At 41.6% G+C, this 25,218-nt stretch overlaps 2 protein-coding genes across 12 annotated transcripts in view; one reads left to right on the top strand and one right to left on the bottom strand.

The window, feature by feature from the left end:
• Positions 1 to 14,403, bottom strand: part of MARF1 (meiosis regulator and mRNA stability factor 1) — a 44,847-nt gene extending 30,444 nt beyond the window's left edge. For 4 of the 7 annotated variants that reach the window (XM_037067767.1, XM_037067770.1, XM_037067769.1 and 1 more), the window contains exons 1-6: positions 14,298 to 14,402; positions 10,662 to 10,863; positions 7,674 to 8,369; positions 6,773 to 6,941; positions 5,704 to 5,930; positions 4,320 to 4,437 (exon numbers count right to left, since the gene is read on the bottom strand). In XM_037067767.1, the coding sequence (XP_036923662.1) occupies positions 4,320 to 4,437; positions 5,704 to 5,930; positions 6,773 to 6,941; positions 7,674 to 8,369; positions 10,662 to 10,805 (1,354 nt within the window). In that variant the 5' untranslated portion in view covers positions 10,806 to 10,863; positions 14,298 to 14,402. Of the gene's footprint in view, positions 1 to 4,319; positions 4,438 to 5,703; positions 5,931 to 6,772; positions 6,942 to 7,673; positions 8,370 to 10,661; positions 10,864 to 14,001; positions 14,086 to 14,297 lie in introns of those variants that run through there. The other 3 variants (XM_037067771.1, XM_037067774.1, XM_037067768.1) reach the window with 3 other exon arrangements.
• A 4,178-nt stretch (positions 14,404 to 18,581) lies between these two features.
• The window catches only part of NDE1 (nudE neurodevelopment protein 1), a 39,875-nt gene continuing 33,238 nt past the window's right edge, over positions 18,582 to 25,218 (top strand). The window contains exons 1-2 of one of the 5 annotated variants that reach the window (XM_037067691.1): positions 18,735 to 18,749; positions 19,337 to 19,430. The gene's annotated coding sequence lies outside the window, so the exon portion shown is untranslated. Of the gene's footprint in view, positions 18,750 to 18,917; positions 19,431 to 25,218 lie in introns of those variants that run through there. The other 4 variants (XM_037067694.1, XM_037067690.1, XM_037067692.1 and 1 more) reach the window with 4 other exon arrangements.

Here is a 25,218-nt window from a genome sequence, read left to right as displayed (position 1 = left end):
AAGAAAGAAATTGAAGAAGAAATAAATAAGTGGAAATACATACTATGTTCATGGATAGAAAGCATCTGTAAATGCTTTACAAAAGCATCTGTAAACCACACAGAGCAATCTATAGATTCAATGCAATTCCTATCAAGATTCCAGCTTAACAATAACCCACAACCTTCGGACCAACTCCTATCAAGATTCCAAAGACACATTTCACAGAACTAGAATACTTCAAAAACTTATATGGAACCAAAATTATTCCAAATAACAATAGCAATCTTGAGAAAGAAGAACAAAGTTGGAGGAATTACACTAGTATCGAACTATACTATAAGGCCACTGTAATCAAACCAGCATGGTATTGGCATAAACAGACACACAGATCAATGGAATAGAACAGAGAGACCTGAAATAAACACACGCCTTTCTAGTCAATTAATATTTGACAGAGGAAGCAACCACACATAATGGGTTAAAGACAGTTTATTCAATAAGTGGTGCTGGGAAAAATTACACAGATATGTACAAAAAAATGAAACCAAACCATCTTCCTACATAACACACAAAAATAAATTCCGAATGGATTAAAGACCTAGGGGAATGGTTTGTGAAGGTGGGAGTGATGTGGCTACGGGACACCCTGGAAAGATTTTATTGGAAAGACTTTCCCGACTTCTGGCCAAGATGGAGGCATAGGCAGACAAGCTTTGCCTCCATACACCACTACAGAAAGAATTACAACTAGACCTCAAAACAAGTAACGCCCAGAACTGTCAGGAAATAGTGCTGTATGGAAGTCCCACAACCAAGGACTTAGAGAAGCCACATTCAACCACATGGGTAGGAGGGGTAGGGATGCAGAAATGGGTGGAGAGGGGCAGAGATGTGGTGGTGTGGAAGGAGTGGTCCCACATTCATGTGAGGTGGATAAAAGTCAGGGTGGGTATGGGAGCAAGCGATCCCTACCCCAAGCCATATAGCACAGCTCAGGGTTCCATCACTAGGAAGATAAATCCTGATAATTTCTGGTTGTAAAACCCAGTGGGGGTTGGGGAGCTGGAAGAAACACCAGATTTTTAGGAAACATTGCTTAAAGGACCCGCATGGAATTAAAACATATGCGGACCCAGCTCCTCTGGAATTCAGCACCAGGGCAACAGCTGGAAGGGCACCAGTAACACAGGGTGAGTGCCAGGCAAATCTTCAGAAGCCAGGCAGCAGTACTGGCCCCTCTCTGAGCCCTCCCCCAACAGAGAGCCATAAAGCAGTGAAGCAGGTTGCCCCAACCTGACAGGTACCTAAGGCTTTGCCCTATACAATTATAGGTGCCTTTTCTACAATAGTCCATGCTACTAAGACAGGGAGTCAAAGCAGCTCTGGCTAATACAAAGAACCAAACACAAGGAGGCTGCCAAATTGAGAAGACAAAGAAATATAGCCCAAATGAAGGAACAGAACAAAACTCCAGAAAAAGAACAAAATAAAACAGATAACTAACCTATTAGATGCAGAGTTTAAAACACTGGTGATCAGGATGCTCAAAGAACTCACTGAGTATGGTAACAACATAATAAAGACCCAGGCAGAAATGAAGGTTACACTAAATGAAATAACAAAAAAATCTACAGGGAATCAACAGACAAGGGGATGAAGCCGGGATTCAAATCAACAATTTGGAACATAAGGAAGAAATAAGCATTCAAACAGAACAGCAAGAAGAAAAAAGAATTAAAAAAAAACCCAACTACGGTATAGAGTGCCACTGGGACATTTCCAACTGTACCAACATCTGAATCATAAGGATGCCAGAAGGAGAAGACGAAGATGAAGAAATGGAAAACTTATTTGAAAAAATAATGAAAGAAAATGTCCCTAATTTGATGAGGGAAATAGACATATAAGTCCAGGAAGCACAGAGTCTCCCAAGCAAGTTGGAGCCAAAGAGGCCCACACCAAGACACATCATAATTAAAATGCCAAAGGTTAAAGATAAAGAGAATCTTAAAAGCAGCAAGAGAAAACCAGAAAGTTATCTACAGAGGAGTTCTCATAAGAATGTCAGCTGATTTTTCAAAAGAAACTTTGCAGGCAAGAAGGGACTGGCAAGAAGCATTCAAAGTGATAAAAAGCAAGGATCTACAACCTAGATTACTCTGTCCAGCAAAGCTATCATTTAGAATGGAAGGGCAGATAAAGTGCTTCCCAGACAAGGTAAAGCCAAAGGCGTTCATCATCACCGAGCCAGTATTACATGAAATGTTAAAGGGACTTACTTAAGAAAAAGAAGATCAAAACTATGAACATTAAAATGACAACAAATTCCTAACTATCAACAACTGAATCAAGAAAAACAAACTAAGCAGACAACCAGAATAGGAATGGAATCACAGAAATGGAGATCAAATGGAGGGTTATCAGTGCGTAGGGGGAAGGAGGAGAATGGGGGAAAAGGTACAGAGAATAAGAAGCATAAATGGTAGGTGCAAAATAGACAGGGGGATGTTAAGAACAGTGTAGGAAATGGAGAAGCCAAAGAAGTTACATGAATGATCCATGGACATGAACTAAGGGGGGATTGCTGGAGGGAATGGGGGTACCAGGCAGAGCAGGGCAAGGGAGGAAAAACTGGGACAATTGTAATAGAATAATCAATAAAATGTATTTTAGAAAATGTACTAAAGACTTAAATGTTAGACGTGAACCCACAAAAATCCTAAATGAAAACATAGGCAGTAAAATCTCAGACACTGCTTGTAGCAATATGTTTCCTGATATATCTCCTCAGGCAAGGGAAACAAACAATGGGACTACATCAAACTAAAAAGTTGTTTTTTGTTTTTTTTTTTAAGATTTTATTTATTTATCTTTAGAGGGGAAGGGAAGGAGAGAAGGAGAGAAATATCAATGGTTGCCTCTCATGAGTCCCCTGCTGGGAACTGGCCTGCAACCCAGGCATGTGCCCTGACTGGGAATCGAACTGCGACCGTATGGTTCGCAGGCCCGCAAACTACAAAGTTTTTGCACAGCAAAGGAAACCATCAACAAAATAAAAAGACAACCCACTGACAAGGAGAACATATTCACTGATACATCTGATAAGTGGTTAATATCCAAAATTTATACAGAACTTATAAAACTTAACACAGAAAAAAAACCGAACAATCCAATTAAAAAATGGACCAACGAACCTGAATGGACCAACTTCTCCAAAGAGGTCATAGAAATGGCCAACAGACATATGAAAAGATGCTCAATGGCACTAAGCATCAGAGAATTAAAACCACAATGAGATATCACCTCACACCTATCAAAATGGCTATCACTAATAAATCAACAAACAAACAAACAAACAAACAAAATGTGCTGGTGAAGATGTGGAGAAGGGGGAAGCCTGGTGCATTGCTGGTGGGAATGCAGACTGGTACAGCCACTGTGGAAAGCAGTACAGTGTTACCTCAAAAAATTAGAAGTTGAACTGCCTGTGACCCAGTGATTCTACTTCTGGGAATTTCTCTGAAAAAACCTAAAATGCTAATTCGAAAGAATGTAAGCACCACTATGCTCACTGCACTCTTACTTACAATTGCCAAGATTTGGAATCAGCCCAAGTGTCTATCAGTAGATGAGTTGATAAAACAGCTATGGTACATTTACACATGGAATACTACTCAGCTATAAGGAAGAAAATTTCTACATCTGTACTATCTCAAAGGGTAAAGAAAATTTTACCCTTTGAGATAGTACGGATGGACCCAGAGAACACTATGCTAAGTGAAATAAGCCAGTCAGAGAAAGATAAATACCGTATGTTCTCACTCACATGCGGAATCTAATGACCAAATGGAACTAACAAGCAAAAAACAGACAGACTCATAGATGGAGAACAGGATGACAGTTCTGGGGTGGGGGTGGGTGGTGTCGGGAGGTGGAGGGATTGAGCTAAAAAGAAAAAGGACTCATGGACCTGGACAACAGTGTGGTGACTGAGGGGGAAAGGAGTGGGAGGAGGTGAAAGAAGGCATAGGGGGGACAAATGGTAAAAATGGGGGACAGGAAAAAAACACAATAAAATAAAATTACATTTCCTTTCTTTTTTAACAAAATCACATTTCCTTTAATAAACTTGGCCCCACAAGAATCCTTACTCAAGTTCCAAGGAGAAAATACAGTAATCCATGTAGACCCATTTTTCCCCCTGAACAGTTCTCAGAGATAAGCATAAATATGTCCTATGTATTTCAGCCTCTTAGAAGTACATTTTACTTTAATGTGTCTGTCTTCTATGATAATTCCCAGTGTGTTTAGCTGAAATGAGATGTTTCCACACTTACTCGACACAAGAACCACAGTGGCTGGGGCAGTGTGCGTATTTGCAAACCTTCGGAGACTCTGGCGGAGTTTATCGTCAGCAGCATTCTTTGCAGTAGCATTGATGTGGGCAACAGTTACCTGCATTAATTTATAATAAGGACAAATGACCAAAGACTGAGGTGAGAAAATCACTACACCTTCTGCCCACATCTTAACAAGCGGACTTCGAGGAAAGAAACTCTTTCATTATTATTATTGCAACTTGAAATGGAAAAAAATTACAACCAGATCTCAATAATTTCAAATGTAGCTCTCTGTAAGAATAGCTGGTTCCATTATTACTCCTGCTCTCATCTCTCATCTTTTGCACTTCATCCATTGCCCTTTCAGAAAACAGGCAGAGGAAAGGAAGTAAAATTTGAAGGAGTTATTATATGAGCTCTCACAATCGCTTTTGCCAACAGTTTGGGAGTGGCAGAGATTTGATACATAATCAGATTTTAGGCTGTACTTGAAGTCACTTGTCAGTGCTGTGTACACATCATCCACGGCTTTCAGGATCTGGAGTTAGGTGGTAGGAGAGGAGAGATATCTAGCCCCCAGGGAGCTAAAATATGTTTACTCCTATTAAAATTATCAGACTCACATATAATAATCTGCAAAGCAAGAACAGTTTGTTTTGAAAGGCGCTGCAACTACATGAAATACACATCAGAATTATTAGTTTTTATGAAGAACATAAATATATAACTTTAGGCATCAATATGGTATATCAATGGAATTACTTGTCTAAGAGTCAAAAGAACTGGCTTCTAATTCCAGCTCAAGAAATCAGGCTTTGGGGTCAATCTGCATTTAAATCCTAATTCATCCACTCACTGGCCATGTGATCTTAAGACAGTTGCTTAACCACTTGGGGGTGGGCTTCCATTTTATTTGTAAATTTTAAATAATAAATCCTTGTTCACAGGACATTTATGAAAAATCAAAGGAAATGATACATATGTAACCATTAAACTGATAGCACTAATCACATATAAGCAGCATTATTGATAGATCAGACTTGATTAAATGATTCCTACTACAGCAGGCCCTCAAATAACAAATAAAATTATTTTGTTTAATGACATTTTGTTATAACACTGATGAGATGCTGTAGGAACTCAATTCTTGTTTATGTCAGTTGGCCTATGGTGATGGTTTTTCACTGAATGTCATTTCACTTGCAGCTGCAGAACCTACTGACAACATTAAATGAGGACTTACTGCAGAAATACTCTTTTGCTAATTTCCTTTATTTGCAAACTTAGCACAACTGCACATTATTGAACAAATTTTGATACACAATTCTAAAAAAAATGTATCATATGTACCTATTCTACCATAACAGATTAGCTTTTTTACCTGGCAATTATTAAGCTCTTGAATCACTTCTTTGTTTTCTTTACTGATGTCACACACACAGATGAATTCTGCTTCTCTGTGGCCTTTAAAAAATTTCTCACGGATTCTATGTACAACAGCAGAGGCTGAGCGGCCAGAGGGAACTGAGCAGTTTTCAATATCCCAAAAAACTCCAATGGGGGGTAAGTTTTCCAGCACCTGTCCAGCTAGTGCAACTTCTGGTGACCCTTAAGGAATGTTAACACTTTGAATTATACACGATGAAAGAGAAATGGCAAAATTAAATAGCTAGCTACCTATCATTCTTAGTGGTAGAAAAACAACATTATTATGGATATTAATTTTAACTATACCTCACTGTTTGATCTAATAAAGCAAACCACCTCTAAACTGCCACAGTATCTCCAGTAATTATTCCTATTTTTCAGGAGAGGACAAATCTAAAAGGCAGTTACTTTAAGCCCACAATAATCCACTGCAAAACACAAGCCATTCTCATGCTGACCGCCTATGCATCTCTGAATACACAGGTGACTGTAGCTGCTCTGGGACCTGATTTTCATGCTCCACTCATGCTTGTCCACCTACTCAGTATGAAAGAATAATGAAAAGGTGACAAAAGGTGAAGTTTTTACTGCCCTTGGTTTTTTAAAGGATTTTTAGTATGGCATTAACATCTGATTTAATATTTAAAAAATATTTTTGATAAATAAAATATTACATTAATTATGTTCAGCAGAAATACTCTTAGATTTTCAAATATCATTTTTCACCAGCCATTACTAAATCTTTCTAAATACTAAGTCCTTCCAGAGAGTAAATAATTAACATATGCCCCATTTTTCTACACACATCGTCTGATCTCCACTAGCCTCAGCCCAATATAAAGAGCAAATGACTTACCCATCTATAAAAATTTAAAAAAATTTACCAAGAGATAAAAACGAAGACTCACATGCACAGTAGATTTAGAACCACTAGGACTCTTTTAAAGGCAATTAAAATGCAGTCAGTATCAGATATTGAAAACTATTTAAATATGCACGTTTTATACCACATGGTCATTTACCAAATTTCGAAGCAGCTTTGTCTAGACCAGTTGCCAATAACAATGTGGTCTCCTTCCCTTTGGTTCCACAGCCATTACACAGAGGAATAGTAACAGGTGCAGTCTGCGTATTTGGAGGTGGTATGTTTGGCCAGACTTTAGCAGCAGCAATTATACTATTTCTTGCCGGCTGTTTTAAAATTTTTAGAAAAAGGGGTTTCAGGTACATCATTTCAGAACCTACAGTTACATACAACGGAAAACGCATTCTAAGTGTTTCTCCTTTCCAACTGCCAGCCTCTAATAAAATGTCTTCTCAAATCATCTTTCCTAGAACTATTAGTGTTCAGTTCATGAACTCACTTCAAGAAGTAGCTTGAAATGGTCAGGGGAGACAGCCACAAGGTCAGACCTTTACATTCTGGGGTATGTGTCTGCTGCCTTGGAGACCTCAGACACACTTTACATGAAGGGAATTAAAGTCTTCACTTACACACAGGCGGACTGGCCCAAGTTCCAAGTTCCCCAAATTACTACAAAAGGACAACATGCAGTTACCCACATTACATGAATACGTCCGTGTATAGTGTGAGTATTGGTTATATGGAATCACAATCATGCCTCTACCTTGAAGGACAAAACAGAACCTGAGGCTTTGCTGAACTAGGTTCACACATAGAAAACGGACTATAAGAGGCCCAAGGAGTATAAACTATAAAAATAATTACCCTCCACCTATCTAAATGGCCCCTCCCCTTTGCTTCTTCAGGACCAGCAGAAGTTATGCTCATGGGGAGAGAGCTACATCATGGAAGGTTCTTCAACCCCATGCACAATAAAGGTTTTCAAGACATACCCACTTTAAAAATGTCATTCCTTAAACCTCAGCTGCCCCCAAGATATCAAATAAAGAGATACAAACCTTGTTTAGACAGTCTTCGCAGTAAAGGGAGCCCTTCAGACACACCGGAGGGACCACATTTAGGTGCAAAGAGTTGGTGCACAAGTGAGGCGTTAGTTCCGACTGGGAAATGTGCTCTTCCACGTGCCCTGGAGCCCCACTTGAGAAATCAGAACAGGGGAGATAGCCTGCGGAGGCACAGCCCTGGACGGCCGGGAACTGATGCAGCTTATGCACGTTACCATGGCATGACTGGAAGTGGAGCTTTCCACAACAGGGCCGGTGTTGGCAGGAAGAGAGATTACTTTCTAGACACATGCTGGGAAAGTCACTCGCAATGCTGGCCACATTGTTCCTAGCTAAGGCATTCTGGAGTGAAGACGGAGACTGGAAAGCAAATCCTGACCCTACCTGACATGTGATTGTCCTGGTGCTTTGCGAATCTAAGAGTGTGCCCGCGTGAATCAAGCTACCAGTACCTCCGCCACCGCCACCGCCGCCACCACCACCGCCAAAATGCATTGGTGAAGTGGAGGGTTCATTAGTGCAACGAGCACAGCAGCTTACTTTGGGGACAGTTGGAAGCTGTATTTTAGTTTGCTGAAGAGAGTGAGTATCTGGAAGTGGAACTGCTGGAAAAAGTTTAGAGCCAGCATGAATGGGAGATGGTACATCCTTTAATTCCACAGCAGCTTTCTTGTTCTCCATGTAATCTTTCTGAGGGGAAAAAAAAATCAGAACACCAGTCAATTTTTATGAGGCCAGTGATACACCTAGTTACATCCTATTGCATTAAAAAAGGGAAGCAGTGTTCGACCCTGTTTATACCACTCGATCATGACCAAACAAAATGAACAGCAGCTCAAACCAGGGGCATTCTTCAGAGAGGTCTATAGGAAGTGAACATGGAAAGACAACCAAAGTTAAGATTGTGTTCTGTCTAAATTTTAAGAGACTAGGGGAAGGGTGTTCAGCAAGCCATGGTAATCATCTATGTCTCAGTTACCTCCCTCTGATAACTTTCCCTTGCCTCAGTGTCTTCTGAAGACAAAACAGGTGGTATAAAACAATAGAGTCGTAAGCATTCAATAAAGATGGCTTATAAGCATAGTGCCTTGAGTAAAATACTTAACAGTTCTGGCAGTCAAATCATAAGGGGTTTTAGTAAGGTCCTCCAGGGAAGATTCCAAACAACATGGATGACATGCTCAGCCATCTCCCCAGCTGACCCATCTTCGGAAAGTCTATAATGTGCTGCTGATGACATTTAGCAAACCCAAGGATATCATGACCTAAAGCCATAATGCCAACAATTATTCTGTAGCCAGTGAAAAAAGTTAAGAGTAATTAGAAACCCGTCATATTCCTCTAACAGACACAAAAGCCAACATATTTATAAAGGTTGCCGCAAGGCAGTGGTGTCAGAAGCCTGAGTTTGCATGAGGTACTCAACAGTTTGATGACCTTGAATAGTTACTTAACCTCCCTAGCTTCTGTTACCTCATCCTTCAGTTGAGAACAACAGGATACACCTCCTACAGCTGTTAGAACAATAAAACAACAGCATACACATAACAACCTCAGCAGAGTCCCTGACCCCTGAAAGGAGATCTATCTGATCAAGAGCTTTTATGGACTGACTATAGGCACTATTAAGATGAAGATGATGCCCTTATGTAGTGTTTGAGACATGCTCATCCTTTGGAGCATAGCAGAGTCCATCCGACTGCTATGATTTCATTCCTTATGCTGAGTCTACACTCATCCAGGAGAAACCTGGATTTTCAGTTAGATTCATCCTAAAAGGGAGGTAACAGCAATGGACTGACAATCCAAAAAGCAATGTATTCTGCCCTTTTGGTAATTACAGTTCAGGCTGGAAATGAACACACTGGCATTCTGATTTATATAGATTTGGCTCTTAAGAGCAGGGTTACTGTGAGTTGGTCCCTTTCAACATACTCAATTCTGGATGCCAATGACAAAAATCAAGTTTCTGTATCATGCGATTTCATGAGGGCCAGATCTGCCATCCCAGGAAAGCTTGCTTGAGCTGCCAACCCTTGCTGTCCCTAAAGTAAAACATTTCTGAAATGACCCAAATTACTGATGCCATACAATAAAGATAACTATATAAATACAGCCTGAAGAAGACAGGGTGTTTGACTTTTTAAAAATGTTCGTATTAATACCTTTACATAAATTCATCATAAAGTCTCATTTAAATCCCAAGTATAATAACAAAAAAAGAAACAGAAAGGTGGTACATGAAATGAAATCAGAAAAAGTCAAAATCACTATGAAGAAGTTAGAAACACATTTAAATATCCAAGAGACTCTCAAACAGAAAAAGACTGTCAATAAGGTTCTGTCAATCTTTCCTGATTATAAGACTCAAAACTCAAGCTACTGTTGGAAGGCTACTGTTACATAAAATCTATTTTACACTTTCCTCCAACTTTATTCTACAAGGTGGATTTTATCTTTGGAATCTGTGACTTTAATGAGAAACACTTCTTCCAAAAATGTTAACATCAAATATTCAAACCATCTACTGTTCCCCTGGCTGGTGTGGCTCAGTGGGTTGGGTGTTTGTTGTCCCGCAAACCGAAGGGTCACTGGTTCAGTTCCCAGTCTGGGCACTTGCCTGCGCTGTCAGCCAGATCCCCAGTGAGGGGTGTGCGAGAGGCAACTGGTTGATATTTCTCTTGCACACTGATATTTCTCTCCCTCTCTCTCTCCCTCCTTTCCCCTCACTCTAAAAATAAATAAAATCTTAAAAAAAATAAAAATAAAAATAAAGCATCTACGGTTACTTAGAGTGAAGTACAGGTGTTAAAAATTATGCTCGCATTGGGTCAGGAATTATTAATAATGTGCTACAAGAAGTAATATAAGCAAGACACAAGGAAATCTTAGCACAGACTCTAGGGAGAGAGACTGCCCCAGAGGGAGCACTCTGCTATTTGCACTGGCAATTTCTGTGCCTTTAGTCTTGCACATAGTTACCGTCTGGGGACTGAGTGGCAACGTCTGCTCAGGACGAGAAAAGCAATTGGAGAATTTCCAAAGCCATGGCTTAGCATCATTATCTTGTTGAAGCCATCCAAGCGTTCTACTGCAGGAGTTCTCAGTTACGTCTTCTTCCATCATACAGCCACACAAAATTGTTCACCATTCTTTCATCACTCTTTTCTTTCATTCTTCCACCCTGTAAAGAATAAGATTCTACTGTTATTCATATGCATAAGTACAAATTTTACTATTAAAATGTGAGACTGCAACTATATTCATAGTGTAATGGCTCCCAACAAGACAAATCATAAGGAACAAAAAGTATAATAGCTTTCAAAGAATACTGCATGTTGCTAAAATTTGGTAAACTTGGTTGACTATTTATGCTTAAATTTTGACTACATCAATATTTTTAAATATTCTCGAATCCTCCATCCCTCATGTTCCATAGTTCTTCCAAAGTTCATAGTTCCATAGTTCATAAAAATGAACTCTGATGAGCCCTATTTCTTTTCCATAAACAGCCATACTTGAGTGAAGTACGAGACAAATCTTGGACACCTGCCTATCCCTGAGTGAAACTTCTCATCACTTAGCTAGAGACAACCTCCTTCATCCCTGAGGAGACTTTTTCTATAGTTTTTCTTAATTCTTCTCAACCATCTTGCCCTAAAGACTCTACTTGTGAGAGTCAAAAAGTTAACAGCAGAGAGCATGTAATTTTCATAAAAGAATTACTGTGTCCTCATAATCAATTATGTAAGATTTTCAAACTGATTTAAGAGCAACTTATCCCACCGTGTCTTTGATGAGTATAAAAGTTTCAAATCATGTGACCTCTACAGACTTCGATTTTGATTTCGACAGAGAACAAATAAAACCAATTTCTAGTTTACTTATTATGAAAATGCAATCTGGTACCAACAAAAAATCTAACACAGGAATCTCAGGTCACATGCTATACCTACTCCAATGTAACAACACTTAAACAGTTCAATGAAAGTAGATCAAATCAATAATAGCTATTGGGCATGAAGGCAGCCTGCCAATGCTGAGGACAACTGAATCTCATTTCCAAGTCCTCAACGTCACACCCCAACAATCACCTACTCTTAACTCCGGTGGCCATTTTAAGTTTATTAATTTATCTCTCAGAAATTTAACCTGGGCACACAGAAAGATGTATGAGAATACAGAAAGATGCATGAGAGAGAGGGCTATAAGAATTCCTTTTAGCTCTCTCTCTCGTAAGATCCTCATTTCAAGCGGTGTTAACATTTACAAAGGAGGGTGAGGGGAGAGATGACTGTACAAGTATTATATTTATGGTATAAGACAGAGGATCACATAAAGCAGGGGTAGAAAAACTATGGCCCACCAGCCAAAACCAGCCCACTGCTTGTATTTAAATAGCCTTTGAACTAGTTGACATTTTTAAAATTCCTAGAAAAAAATAACACTGTTTTATGACAAAACTGTATGGAATTCATATGTCCACACTCATTTGTTTCAAGTCCTGTGTATGGCTGATTTTTACACAATTGCAGACTTAAGTATTTGTAACAGAGACTATATGGCCTACAAAGCTTAAGATATTTACTATTTGGTACTTACGTGGAAGCTAGAACACGTCAATGAATTTTTGGTTCTGCCTCTGAAAAGTGTAGCTAATTTCTCTTCTGTTTCACCCTCACAGCATTACTGAGGGTGAAAAAAATGAAAGAGCCTACCATCTGTTTGTTTTCACCAAAGTATCACCCGTGCCAAGCACAGGGCCTGGCAGCTCAGTGCATACTGAGTAAATATTTGTATTTTACCTAGGTGTTTACAATTAGGAGTTAATTTAGAGACAAAGATGAAGTTAACTGCCATAGTCTTAGTAAATTATGCTACTTGTTTTTCCTCTTAAACACAACTTTTGTATTTCCCCACAATCTCCTCTAGATAAGAATTTGAATGTTCATGATATATACAACTTCAACATGTTCCTGTAAACTTTTTCAAGGCCAGTCCTGAAAATGAGCTGACAAGCAGAGTACAATATAATTTAATAGGCATTTTTACTTAACATTATTTGGGCATTCAGCAAATATTTACTTGCTATTTAGCTATGTAGCATGCCTATGCTTTGGCACAGGGACACAATGATGAGAACAACCAGACAATGAGATCCATTTACGTAAATTTTTTCCACAGTAAATCTATGATATAGACTCGGGAGAAACTGGTCACATCTTACAGAGGAAAAAACAGAAGTTTCTGAAGTTTTGTGACTTGACCAAGATCACACAATTAGAGAGGGAGCAAACTAGGCTCACCCACTTCTTTCTACTACACCAAAGTACCTTCTGTATTGCTCAACACAGCAATAGAGAGTACACACGTATTAGCTTGTTAGTGGCCTGCACCTGGAAATTTTCCCAAATACTCCTGGGAATGCCACTAAGTAGAGCTAAAGCAAGTTCTCCTTGATATGAGTTTAAGTCTCACTTCTGCCGTTATCTCTTGGGATCTCTGAGCAATTCAGATAGTGTTTGAAAGCACAGATTTGGAAGTCAGACTGTCTGCATACTACTCCCCAGTTCTGCAGCTTCCTCTCTGTGCAGCTTTGGATAACTCGCAAGCTCTCAAACCTCAGATCCCATCTGTAAAATGCACCTAACAATAATAGTAGCACCCTCATAGGGCTGTTGTTTGGATTAAATAAGACAACCGAAGTAAACATTTTAGCAGTGGCTTTTTCTCTTAACACCCCATCTAGTTCTCAACCCCTACACCAACCACCCCATCCCATTTCTTTTTTTTATAGCTCTTCTCACTAAAACTGCCTTGTTTATTTGCTTTACTCTCTGTCTCCGCCACCTGAATAAACTCCGCGACAGTAGGGATCATGCTTTCTTACTCTTTTTTGTATCTCCTGCATCTTGCACATATCGATAATAGCTCAACGAATGAGGAGTTCCGTGAATGTCTAGGAAGACCGTTAAGGGTCCAATCTCCCTCTACGCAAAAGAGTATTTTCTGCTCAGAGATGTTAGGAAGTTGAAAGGGTATAACTGTAACTAGAGAGCTCTTGGTAATACCAGAAAGGTGCTTGGGAAACTCTAAGAGGTGTATCAAGGTGTGCCGTTACAATAGTGGGGGTGGCTCAAGCCCTAAGAAAACTCAACACTATCCTTAAAACCAGAGGCTGCACACCCCAGTGTTGAAATACTGAGGAGCATGCATAGTGCTCGGCCGGGGGCGGGGGGAAGGTTTGCAAATACACCCGCCTCGCCTTCCTTTCTTAACCTTCCAACTGTGCAAACCCCTCTGGAAAGGTTGCTCTCCATACCTGGAGGGCCCCATCGGGGGCACGGAGAAAGGTGCGGGCGAGGAGCCAAACAACCCCAAAGTACAGCAGCGGCGCAGCAGTGACAGTTGTGAACAGACACGAAAGGGAGACAACCCAAACTTTTAGTAGGGGCATGTCTGGTGGGTCTCAGTCCTTCCCCTCAGACTAGCCAACCTTGTGCATCCCGGCCAGCAAAAGGCAGGGGAAGGGCGGAGACACTGTCTTTCTTCAAGCCTGGTGGCCCCAGAGCAATGGGCTCATCCCAGACTAGTTCCCAGCGGTGCCAGCACACTCACCTCAGCGGCCAGCTCCACCTTCGCTCACATTCCGACCCCGCCGCCTTCCCCCCGCCCCTCCAGGCCCTTTGTTTTGATTCCCGACTCCGCAGCCCCCGCCGCCGCCGCCAAGCGCACCCTCCACTTCCGCTTCCGTACCGCACCGCCCCAGTCGTAAAACCGACGCCCTTTTCTTTTCCTCGCTCCGCCCCTTCCTCCACCCCTCCCCCGCCGCCATGCCCTCTCCGCGCAGGGAGTGCTGGGAATCCGGGGGGGGCGGGGCCTCGCGGCCCTGCAGCCTCGTCAGGCTCAGTCCCCTCCCGATAAACCTTTAAATAGAGAACTTCCCTGGGGGCGGCCCCGGCTTTTTTGGCGAAAACCCCCGATTTAAGGAGGCTTTTACTTTGGCTTATCGTTGTGGAGTGGAAGGAATCTAAGAGCAGAGAATTAGAGAGTTTTGAAGTGGAACCGAGGGGAAAAAACCTGCCAACTAGGGTTTAATACACTGCAGTTCTTTCGGTCTTTTGAGGAAAGGCGATTACAACGGATTTCGATGAAAAACTGGAACGTTGTGGTTTTCTCTCTCATTTCTCTCTTTCTGTGTCTTTGTCTCTCCATTCTCTGTCGCTTTCGTCTTGCCACGTGATGATTCTACTTAAAAAATTTTTTTAAATGACGCCTATTTTTCACGGCGTACTTTATCTAGTGCAGCCTAGCGGCGAGTGGGGAAAAGAGTGCCAACCGAGCTAACCTCCAAGTCCTTCCAGCCGGCAGGGTTTCTCGCAGGCTTATGACCTAGCTGGCAAAAATAAAGTGTTCTAGGACTAGGGTGGATGTTGTCACCAGCCATTAGGAGGTCCTCGTGACTTAAGTGAGAAAACGTGATTCTTAAAAGCCCCGGGCCGAAGCTTGCGGTTAAGTCAAACACAACTTTTCCAGTGACAGGCTGGGCGAGCAAAAAGTGTATCTTGTACTCGAAAAAGCCTTGGGGAGCAAATAACAGCATGTATTTTAGCGGATAGGTACCTCCTGTTTGGTTCCCCTGCCTCCCCTTCACCTCAAAATCTACTTTTACCTGAGATTTTTTTTTTAAATTTTTAACTCAGTAAGCACAACGGTCATTTGCAAACCTGCCCGCGGTAGTTCCTGTTGCAAATTAGAAAAACAAAGCACGTATCTCGTATTTAAACCAGGACATACTCCGGAAAAGTTTATTGCCGAGAGACAGATTCACTTTGCAGAAGAATCAATAACTAGAAATTGTCAAAAAGAGGCGTATAGGCGCCGGCACCCCCTGAGTCTTAAGTGTGAGGCAATTTCATTAGGCAATTCCCAGTCGGTGGGGTGAATTTCAGGGGAAGCTAATACATCCTGGTAGACATATATTACAGAGGACAAGACCAAACACATAGCTGAAGAATCCTTTGTGCTTGAATTTCATTTTCCAGTAGGTAGATGACAAGTACACACACACATCCTCCCACTTAGGTATTTATTACTGCTGAGTAAATCTTCATTGTGTCTGTGTGATATTTTCCAAGTGGGAATTAGAACAGAAGGTAAAGCAACTCTGTTTCTAGCTTATTTTATAATTTTTTCAAGTACCAAATATGCTTCTCTTTAGGGCTGTTTTTCTTTTTCCTTATTCTAGTTGAGTATCTCTGAACACAGACCATATTAACTGAAAATATGAAAAAGGAAAGTAATTGGATTTTTAAAGATTCTTAAAAAAAACTTCTTAGCCAGAGAAGATAATAAAGAGCAGACACATTTTGTTTAACTTTATATGGCATTCTTTTAAAACTAGAGTTGTGTCTGGTCTCAACAGGTTAAATGCAGTAAATAAAAATGAGTAAATCATGTGAAATATAATACTAATGAAAAGTGAATTACAAATAATTTTTAAAGAAACACAATTTTACTGTTTTCCATAGAATGCTAGCCTATGTAGAGTATACCAGCTATTGGTAGCAGATAATTATGAACCTAAGAACAATCTGTTATTTGTGAAAGAGTGCTTTACCATTTTCCTTAAGATATATTTTCTTAAATATAGCCTCTGGTAATCTATTTCTTTCCTGGGCAAACTCTTTTATCAGAGAGTAAGATTAGCTTTCAGCTTTTTTCCTTGTCTAAATTATAATCATGTTTATGAAACAAGGACGAAGGCTGTCTTTCTGTGCTGTTTGAGCAGTACAATGCTTTACATTCAATTCAGCTCCTAGAGTAACCCGGCTGCTACTAAAGGAGTTTCTCCTGCAGCAACTTCTCTTCTGTGTTAGGCTAAGTGTAGAGTTTTGGAGTGATAAAGTATGATAGAAGGGCTTAAGAGAAACCGAGTTCTCTGTTCATTCATATCTGAACACCGGAAAGGAAAAAATTGAGTAGAGAGCATAAAGTTTTAAAGTACACCAAAAATTCCCTTTCATTTCAAGGTTTTATCTAATGACATTTACCTAAACTCCAGTTCCTAAAGATGAGTTTAATAATAACAATCATTTCAATGTCCTCTTCCTTTTTTAAAATGGAAAATGAATGAAATTGAAAGCCAACTAGTTGCCCTGACTGGTATGGCTCAGCTGGTCAGGCGTCGTCATGCAAAGCAAAAAGGTCAGCAGTTAAATTCCTGTTGGGGCATGGGCTAGGTATAACTGATTGATGTTTCTCTCTAGCACCAGTGTTTCTTTCCCTTTCTTTCTCCCTACCTTCCCCTTAAATAAATAAATAAATAAATAAACTCTTTAAAAAATACAAGAAAGCCAACTAGTTGACATGAGTTGATCAGGGCCATTTCAGATTGATATCTCATCAATTAGTGCTTCAGTTTATCTGTAAACTGGGGTGATTGTTCCCTGTCCAGAAACAGCACACAATGGTGAGTGTCAATAAAATTCTGCAATGAATGAAAGCCTAAGAACAAATGTGTCAAGAGAAAGCAATGATTTATTAGCATTTGTGACCAGCATGGAAGTTTTCCCAAAAGACATTTTGGTACTTTCCTTAACCCTGTTAATGTAGCTGGTGGTTCCCTTTTGTGTCTCTGAGCTTCTCCAGGAACTAGTGAGGAGTAAAAACAAGAGAGAATTAGAGAGAGGTCACTCTTAACCGTTGGAGGGAGACAGGGGGCATTCTATGAATGTGGTTGGAATCTTCAAAATACCTAAGATCTTTTTGCCTCTAGTGTAGTGATGAAAAACACAAGTGTAGGCATCAAATAGACCCAGCTTTAGTCTGATTTCTTATTTATTAACTGTGAGACCTTGGGCAACACATTAACTTCCTACACCTTTGTTTCTCATCTTTAAAATTAGGACAATGAAAGTGTTCCTTTGGTTCTCATTATCCTGGTCTTAGCTCCATTGTCTTTTCTTGGGGTGGCCTTCCCTGACCATTTTATCAGAAATGACTCCTTCCCGGTCCTTTTCTATCGTATGACATTGCATTATTCATAACACTCATTAAAGTCTGAAATTATTTTACTTTTCCTGTTAGTTGGTTTAATGTGTTTCTTTTCTGATACTATAAGTTCTTTAACGATGGGCATCTTGGCTGACATTTACTGTGCTTTAAGTGTGACTCCTCAATAAATAATTGTTGGTGAAAAATTAGGATTGCTGTGAGAGTTAAATGAGAAAACCCAAGTCAAGAAGTCAGCATTGTACCTAACATACGTAATCAATTAAAAAATCATGATCACTTAACAAATACATAGATTATATTTTATGTGTTAGACTGTTTTAGAAACCAGATCAGGAACCCCATTTTATAGATAAGGAAACTAAGTCACATAGAGTACCTTGCCCAAGATCATGCAGCTAGTAAGGGGCAGAGTTAGGATTCAAAGATAGACTTGAAACCAAAGTCTTACGCACTAAATTTTGCTACCTTTGAAGAAGGTAGTAATGTTGAAAATCTTATTTAGGGTGTAAAGGAGTGGGAAGAACACGAGCCATTGCTTAGCCAAAGCGGACCTGAATCTTTGTCCTTTTCCCTGATTTGGGCAAAATGCAAGAACGAGAAAATGCAATCCCTGTCAAGGGGAGGGAGTCGTATTTTCTTTAAGTGCACTGGCCCCGCAAGCTCAAACCCATTCCGCGGGTGTCTGGGGAGCAACCAGCACCCTCAAAGGGAAGCCAAGTCCCCGCCCAGCAGTCGGAGTCTTCCAAGCCCTCTCGGTTCTTAGGGATGCCGCGTGGCCGCGCCGCGCCCGGGCCTTGGCAAAAAAAAAAAGTTTCCAAATCGTGCTGCTTGGCTCTGATTGGCCTAGGCGGACGCTGTCCCGTGGCGCAGCAGCCAATGAACAACGCAGGCTGCGAGCGCAAGGGCGGGGGCGAGGGCCAGAGGTCCGGGCCGCACCGCCCTCAGCCGCCGCTGCTGTTGCAGTGGCCACTGGTCTACGTCGCCCGAGCCCGGGTAAGTGCGGAACTGCAGCCGCCGCCGGGGGTGAGGGCCGCTGGGGAACCGTCGCTGCCGGTAGGAAACTATTCTACCTCGCCCTTTCGCCAGTTGCACTTTCGGGACCCCCGGCAGCCGCCTTGCAGAGACCCTGCAGCTCCCTTAGCTTGCGCGTCGCTTCCCGATTGCCTGGACTCCGCCGGTCTCGGGCTCTGGGCTCGAAAGTCCCGCTGTTCTGGAGCCTCCCTTCCTAACTTCGTGCCTTGCCACACTTGTGTCCTCGCGCCCGGTTTCTTGTCTTTGCCAACTTTCTTTTTCTTGCTGCCCTCCTCTCCCTCCTTGACTTCCTTGGTCCTTGTACCCCCTCGTCTCCAGTCCTCGCAGCCCTAATACTCTGTCCCACTGTCCCCTCCTACCCGAAACTCCCTTCCTTGACCCCCAGTCTCTTTTCCCACGCCGTTTTTTACCCCTCCTCAAACCCCGCCACTCCTTTCCTTCTGCTGCCCCTATCTTCTCGTCGTTCCTCTTAGCACTCCTCCTTACCCACTTCCCCACCCTGCTTTCACCCTCATTGCAGGCCTCCTTCCAAAAACCTCGTTCCTTCCTCCACCTCCCTCCGTTTGGGAACTTGTTTGGAACCGTCTCCTTCCCTCCGTGTTTCTCAGGTCTCTGCTGCAGGGAGGTTCAGATTTCCCCTGACAGCACTTTGGGGACAGATTGGGTACAGGATGAAAACGCTTATTCTACAGCTTGAATACAGTGGCTGGGCTTACGTATCTCTCTGAGGTCCTGGGAAACTCCATCAGCCCCTTGACACCGCTTTTGGGGAAGCTGTCATTATCTTCTTCAGTCATCTCAGGTTCTCTGCCTCTTGGGGGTCTGAACTTCCCTTACTTCTTTGTCCAAGGGTTTGTACCAGCTTGTGCCTTTTCTATTGTACTTGTAGCCCCAGGACCCTTTTAACAAGAAGTGGCCTTTGTAGCATGCGCTGGGCAGATATTTGTGTTTTCTGTGCAATTTTTGTTTGTGTATTCTAGGATACGATGGCATTTTAGGACATGGGTAGGATGCTTTGAAGAGGGATTGAATCCCAGTGACTCCCAGAGACACTTGTTACCTGATATCACCCAAATACACACACTGATAATCAGTTTTGAAACTTAAATCTTTCCTCTAAGTGTGTCTTTTGTGTAGGCTTAGATCCAGAGGATCTGATTCCATACCCTTAGGTCTCAGGGGCTCTGACTGGTATATTTTATACCATTTTTGGTTAAGTGTGTTCTTTTGCCTTAGAACATGGGAGCCAGAGAATTTACACTCCCTTTCCTCACAAGATAATTTCCTAACATGAACACACTGGTGTATGGAAAGTTGGTGTCAGTCACTAGTGCTGTGTTTGCACCCAGTGCTGATGTTAGGTGTTTTGTATCTGCCTCTCCTAGCTGTGCCGGGCATTTAACAGGTGTTCAGATGTGTTGGAAAAGGGATGGAGAAGGCAGAAACTTTCCCTGGCATTTTGGTTCTGTAGAATAAAATTATCCTGGAACAATAGCTATTCTGTATTTTTGTTTGGGTTAAAATGTCAAAAGCAGCCCTGGCTGGTGTAGCTCAGTGGATTGAGCACAGGCCTGGGTTGCAGCAAAGGGTCACTGGTTCGATTCCTGTGAAGCAAAGGGTCACCGGTTCGATTCCCAGTCAGGGCACATGCCTGGGTTGCAGGCCAGGTCCCTAGTAGGGGACACATGAGAGGCAACCACACCTTAATGTTTCTCTCCCACTCTTTCTCCTTCCCTTCCCCTCTCTAAAAATAAATAAATAAAATATTTTTTTAGATGTCAAAAGCAATATATGCTTACTGTAAAAATCAATGTATGTAGTAATGTGTCAGGTGCAAATTCTCATCTTAGTGCCGGCTTTGCCTGCATTCTGGTACATCTTTCCAGACCCTTTGTATGCAGAGGGAGACAGCTTTGTAAGTAAAAGTAATGTCCTTTCTTAACATAAACTTTCTTCCATTTTAGGACATATTATTCTTTTTAACAACTGCATAGTTTTCCAATCAGTCCTCTGTTGACAGTTTCTCCTGTTTCCACATCTGTGAATGGTGTGTGCAGCCTTGTGTGTTTGTCCTTGCATGCCTGTTTTTAAAAGTGATCATTATAGGCTTCGAAAGTACAAAGACAGAAGCTAGACTTGCTGATTCCTGACTGATCTTGCCCCAGTGATGTCACTTCTGCAAAGTGCAAAGCCTGCTTCATAACATAAAAGCTGTTGAAGCACGTGCTGCTGGCATTTGGCACCTTTCTCTCCCTTTCCCTTCAGCTCTTCCATTTGTTTTGATTGGGAAGGAGTTGGCCCAAGGTTGGGGTGGAGAGGATGGTGAGTTAATTCCTGATGGTTTATAGGTGTGTATTGCATCCTAACCAGCATGCCCCAGCTTTCTTCACTCACAGGGGAGCCAAGAGAGATTGCTTTGTTTTTTCTAGTTTTGAAATCAAAAGTATTTGTTTCAAGTGTGTTTTCAGACTTCTCTGCTAAGCTTAATCATGGAAAACATGCTAAAAACATATAGCGAGATATATTTTTGTAGGAATAGTAGATCTAATTACAGAAAATAGATACTTTTCAAACCACTTGTCCTAGTTTGTTCTTTCTTGCGTGTTGTATCACATACAGTTGAGGTACCCATTGGATTTGTCCATGATGCTAGGGCTCGACGATGTAATGGTGTATTGAGTACACAAGTTAGTAGATTGAATGCCTGTAGCACAGATGAAATAAATGCATGCACTATCCGTTTTTAAGATAGTGGGTACAACATTGTATACACTGTTAACAAGAGTTAACATCTGCCTGTCACAGTGCCTTTTAAAAGACTGTGGGCCAAATGAATAAGTGAATTGGACTTCTAATCGGTCCGTTTACAACCCCAGGGAGACCTCGAACTTGAATTTAAAGACAGTCCCCTGTACCCCTGCCGTTGCACTGGGTCTAGTTTGCCTCTGCTGTTCACTTGCACCAAAGGAGATGCCCAAGATACAGCGTTTCTGCTCCAGCTTCTTCTAAGAATCCAAGTGATTGTCTTGCTTACTCTTACAGTTGAATGGCTTAAAAGGAATAAAGTCATTTGAAGCTGACTTGTTAAATGCCCAGCACACAGCCAATGGAAGGGGATGATAAAATTCAATAGATAATGCTGGGAGAAGGGAAACTCTGCAAGTCATCTTACCTGCTTTCTGTGAAGAATAATTCACATTGGAACTTTCTGAGACATTTTCATGTGGCAGAGGAAACTTACATTTTTAAGACTTCCTTTTTAAAACATAGTGAAGTTCAGCCATTACTTCTTCTCTCTTGGCCTGTAGTATATATTTTTTTCTTCCCTAAAGATTGCTTTTAAAATGCAGGGCATTTGGTTGAAATGCCAGGCCTGTGGTTTTTGCCCTTTAGCCGAAGGAGACAGAGATTGTACAGGCTGTGACATAAGCTCAGGTCTCTGTGTAGTTTCTCCCCAGAACCTGAAGTCCAGAAACTAGATCCTTCCTGTCCGCATGGTTATAATCAGAGCCCTTCTCCTAGAAGGAAGGGCCTCCTAGAACATCACAAATTCATTTCTTTCCTGAGAGTTGAGTTTTAAGGCTCACTGGCCATGGTAACTGTTTTAAGAAGCCCTTTTAAAACACCATCTGTCACAAGAGTGCAGGATCAGGGTTATTAAACTCCAGTAAGTACACCAGACACTCTTTACCATGGAAAAATGGGGAGAAGGAGTAGTTTCAAACATGGTATCCTCTCCTCCAACTCCTTCCCATTAAGCAGATGGTGCTCAGGTGCTGAGGGAGAGGTTTTCCCCATCCTGATAAGCATTGTAGTATTTACAGATGTAAATTATAAACTGACCTTCAGAGGGCCTCTGGCTTCATGCCTTCCTTAATGTCATATTCCCTTCTAGCTAATGGCTAGTTTCTGTCTTCTCCTATGTGCATTCGTTCCACAGCGTTTATTAAATCCCTGTTAGATTCCAGGCATTATTCTAGGTATGAAGGATATAAAAGACAGAAGGTCCCTGTGTTCAACAACTGACATTCCAGTGAGGGAAGATAAGTGAAAACAAAACATATAAAGTGAAAAATGGGGGGGCGGTTAATATAATAGTGAAGGGCTGAAGTGGGTATTTGCTGGTATTCAAATAAGGTCTCTCTGGGGAAGACGTTTTAGCTGAGATCTAAGTGGCAAGATGGAAACCTGTTGAGAAGAGATTTGAAGGAAAAACATTCCAGGCAGAGAGAATAGCAAGTGCAAAGGCCCTGAGGTAGGGTGAGCTTGGTGTGTTCAAGGAACAGAAAGAAGGTGGTGTAGCTGGAACCTAAGAAAGTGGAGGGGAGGAGGGTGGAAAATGTTTAAAAGAAGTGACAGGGACGAATTATGTTGAACCTTGAACATGATCTTTTTCCAAAGAGCAGAAAAGTCAGTGTACATTCATTGTTCCTGGTTCCTCACTTTCTCACCCTACTGTCCCCAGACTTCCTCTCGTGCCATGCATTTGTCCTTAATAAGACCTTTAGTGGCCACACAGTGCTCAGTTAACATAGAGTTGCATAGGCTCTGTGCTCTGGACACTATAGACGTTGGTTTGGTGACTGCATGTTGGTTTGGTGACTGCATATTAGCTGCGACCTGGACTCACTAGAGCGTATGGCCTGAGCAGGGAGCACCATACCCAAGTTTATTCTTTTTATTTTTTTTTAAAGATTTTATTTATTTATCTTTAGAGGGGAAGGGAAGGAGAGAGGGAGAAAAATATCAATGTATGGTTGCCTCTCGTGCGTCCCCCACTGGGGACCTGGCCTGCAACCCAGGCATGTGCCCTGACTGGGAATTGAACTGCAATCCTTTGGTTTGCAGGCTCGCGCTCAATCCACTGAGCTACACCAGCCAGGGCCCAAGTTTGTTCTTAACCGCCACCATCTTAATTACTGTTATTTACTGTAGGTACTCCATTCTATTTATTTTCAGCAAACAAGATCTGTCACTCTATATATTAACTAGAACTCTCTTGTGACAGAAATTCAACCCTAACTGGTACAGTCAAGAACAGGAGTAAATTATCTCTCATAATCATAAATTAGGGACAGCTGGAACTGGGTGCTCAAACAGTATTATCAGGACCCAGTCTCTCCACCTCTTGGTCCTGCTTTCCAATGTTTTGGCCTCTTTCTCAGGCTGTCTTCTCTCATGATAGAATGAGGATTGGCACTCTGGGCTCACCTCCTGCTATCTAACAAATCCTAGTGGAAAAAAGGGAGTTCGTGTCTTTCTTTTCCCCCCAGCTTTATGGATATAATTGACATATGATATTGTGTAAGTTTAAGGTGTACTACATGATGATTTTATGTATATATCAATGTATATTGCAAAATGATTATTACAGTAAGGTTGGTTAACACTTCTAAAGAGTTTGTTTCTTAATAGTTCTGCAAAAGGTCTGGTTCTAGACACTTACTGGCTTAGCTTGAGTTAAGCCCACTTATTGTTGACTCACCTTGAGTTAAGCCCACACCTGAGCCAATGATTTGTTCACCTTTCATGAGGCTGATCTCTGTCATTGGCTCAGCATTGGTTAGGCCCACCCCCGAGCCCGTTACTGATTCTGGAGGAGTGAGTAATCCTGTGCCTTCTCCCAGATACAAAAGAGGATGTCCAGTTCCTCTGAACCTCATGGAGTGAGTGTAGGGTCAGTTCCCCCAAAGGAATATTGGGGTGCTGTTACAGAAAGATGGAAGAAGGAATTCTGACCTGGAAAAAAATTAGTAATTGACAGCTTTCTATACCATTTGGCTTCTCTGCTTAGATCAAGTTTTCACAGAAACTGTTCTCCAGAAGGGGGAAGGTGGGAGGGCACAGGGCATACTTTCTCCAAATTAGGAAAGGGAGAGAAATTAGGAGAGAAAGAAGATGCACATGTGGGTAGTAGCAAATGCAGAGTTAGCAGTAAGTGCTGTGCTTGAGTATAGGTATTACTCAGCTTTTGCCTGGGATCCAGAAGTTGGTGATGGTGTCCGTGCCATCACTAATAGATTTAACAGAATGGTTTTTAAAAGATTTAGCCCAAAATACAGCTTGTTGGTTATGTCTTGCAAAGTGAGGGGTGTGTTCATTCTTTTGTTCCCAAGGACACATACTGCAGACTGTAAGGTCCCTTGAAGGAAGGAAGGGACTTTGGAGGCATCTAATTTGGATTCCTGATGACCTTCAACAGGCTCAGAGCCTTAAATAAATTCAGAAAATAAGCTGTTACATCCAGAGGCTCTGTGAGCATGGAGTCTATAAACTGATGATTGTTTATAGAATATGTAGTATAGAATAGAGTATGTTTCCTAACCTCTGCTCTGGTTGTCTCAAAGCCCTCAGAGCCAAGGCCCTATCTTCCACTCTCTTCTGGCTACTGTCAAATTTGTCTCCCTTTCTCCTCACACCCAGTTCTCCAAAATCCTGTGGACTTTCTCTTCCTCACCTCCTACATACTCCTCCACCCAGTTTATTCTGC

Source organism: Sturnira hondurensis, unplaced genomic scaffold (genome assembly GCF_014824575.4).
Source record: "Sturnira hondurensis isolate 20B ecotype Veracruz unplaced genomic scaffold, ASM1482457v3 Scaffold0017394, whole genome shotgun sequence".
Classification (NCBI taxonomy): Eukaryota; Metazoa; Chordata; class Mammalia; order Chiroptera; family Phyllostomidae; genus Sturnira; species Sturnira hondurensis.
This window is presented reverse-complemented; position numbering and strand designations above follow the sequence as displayed.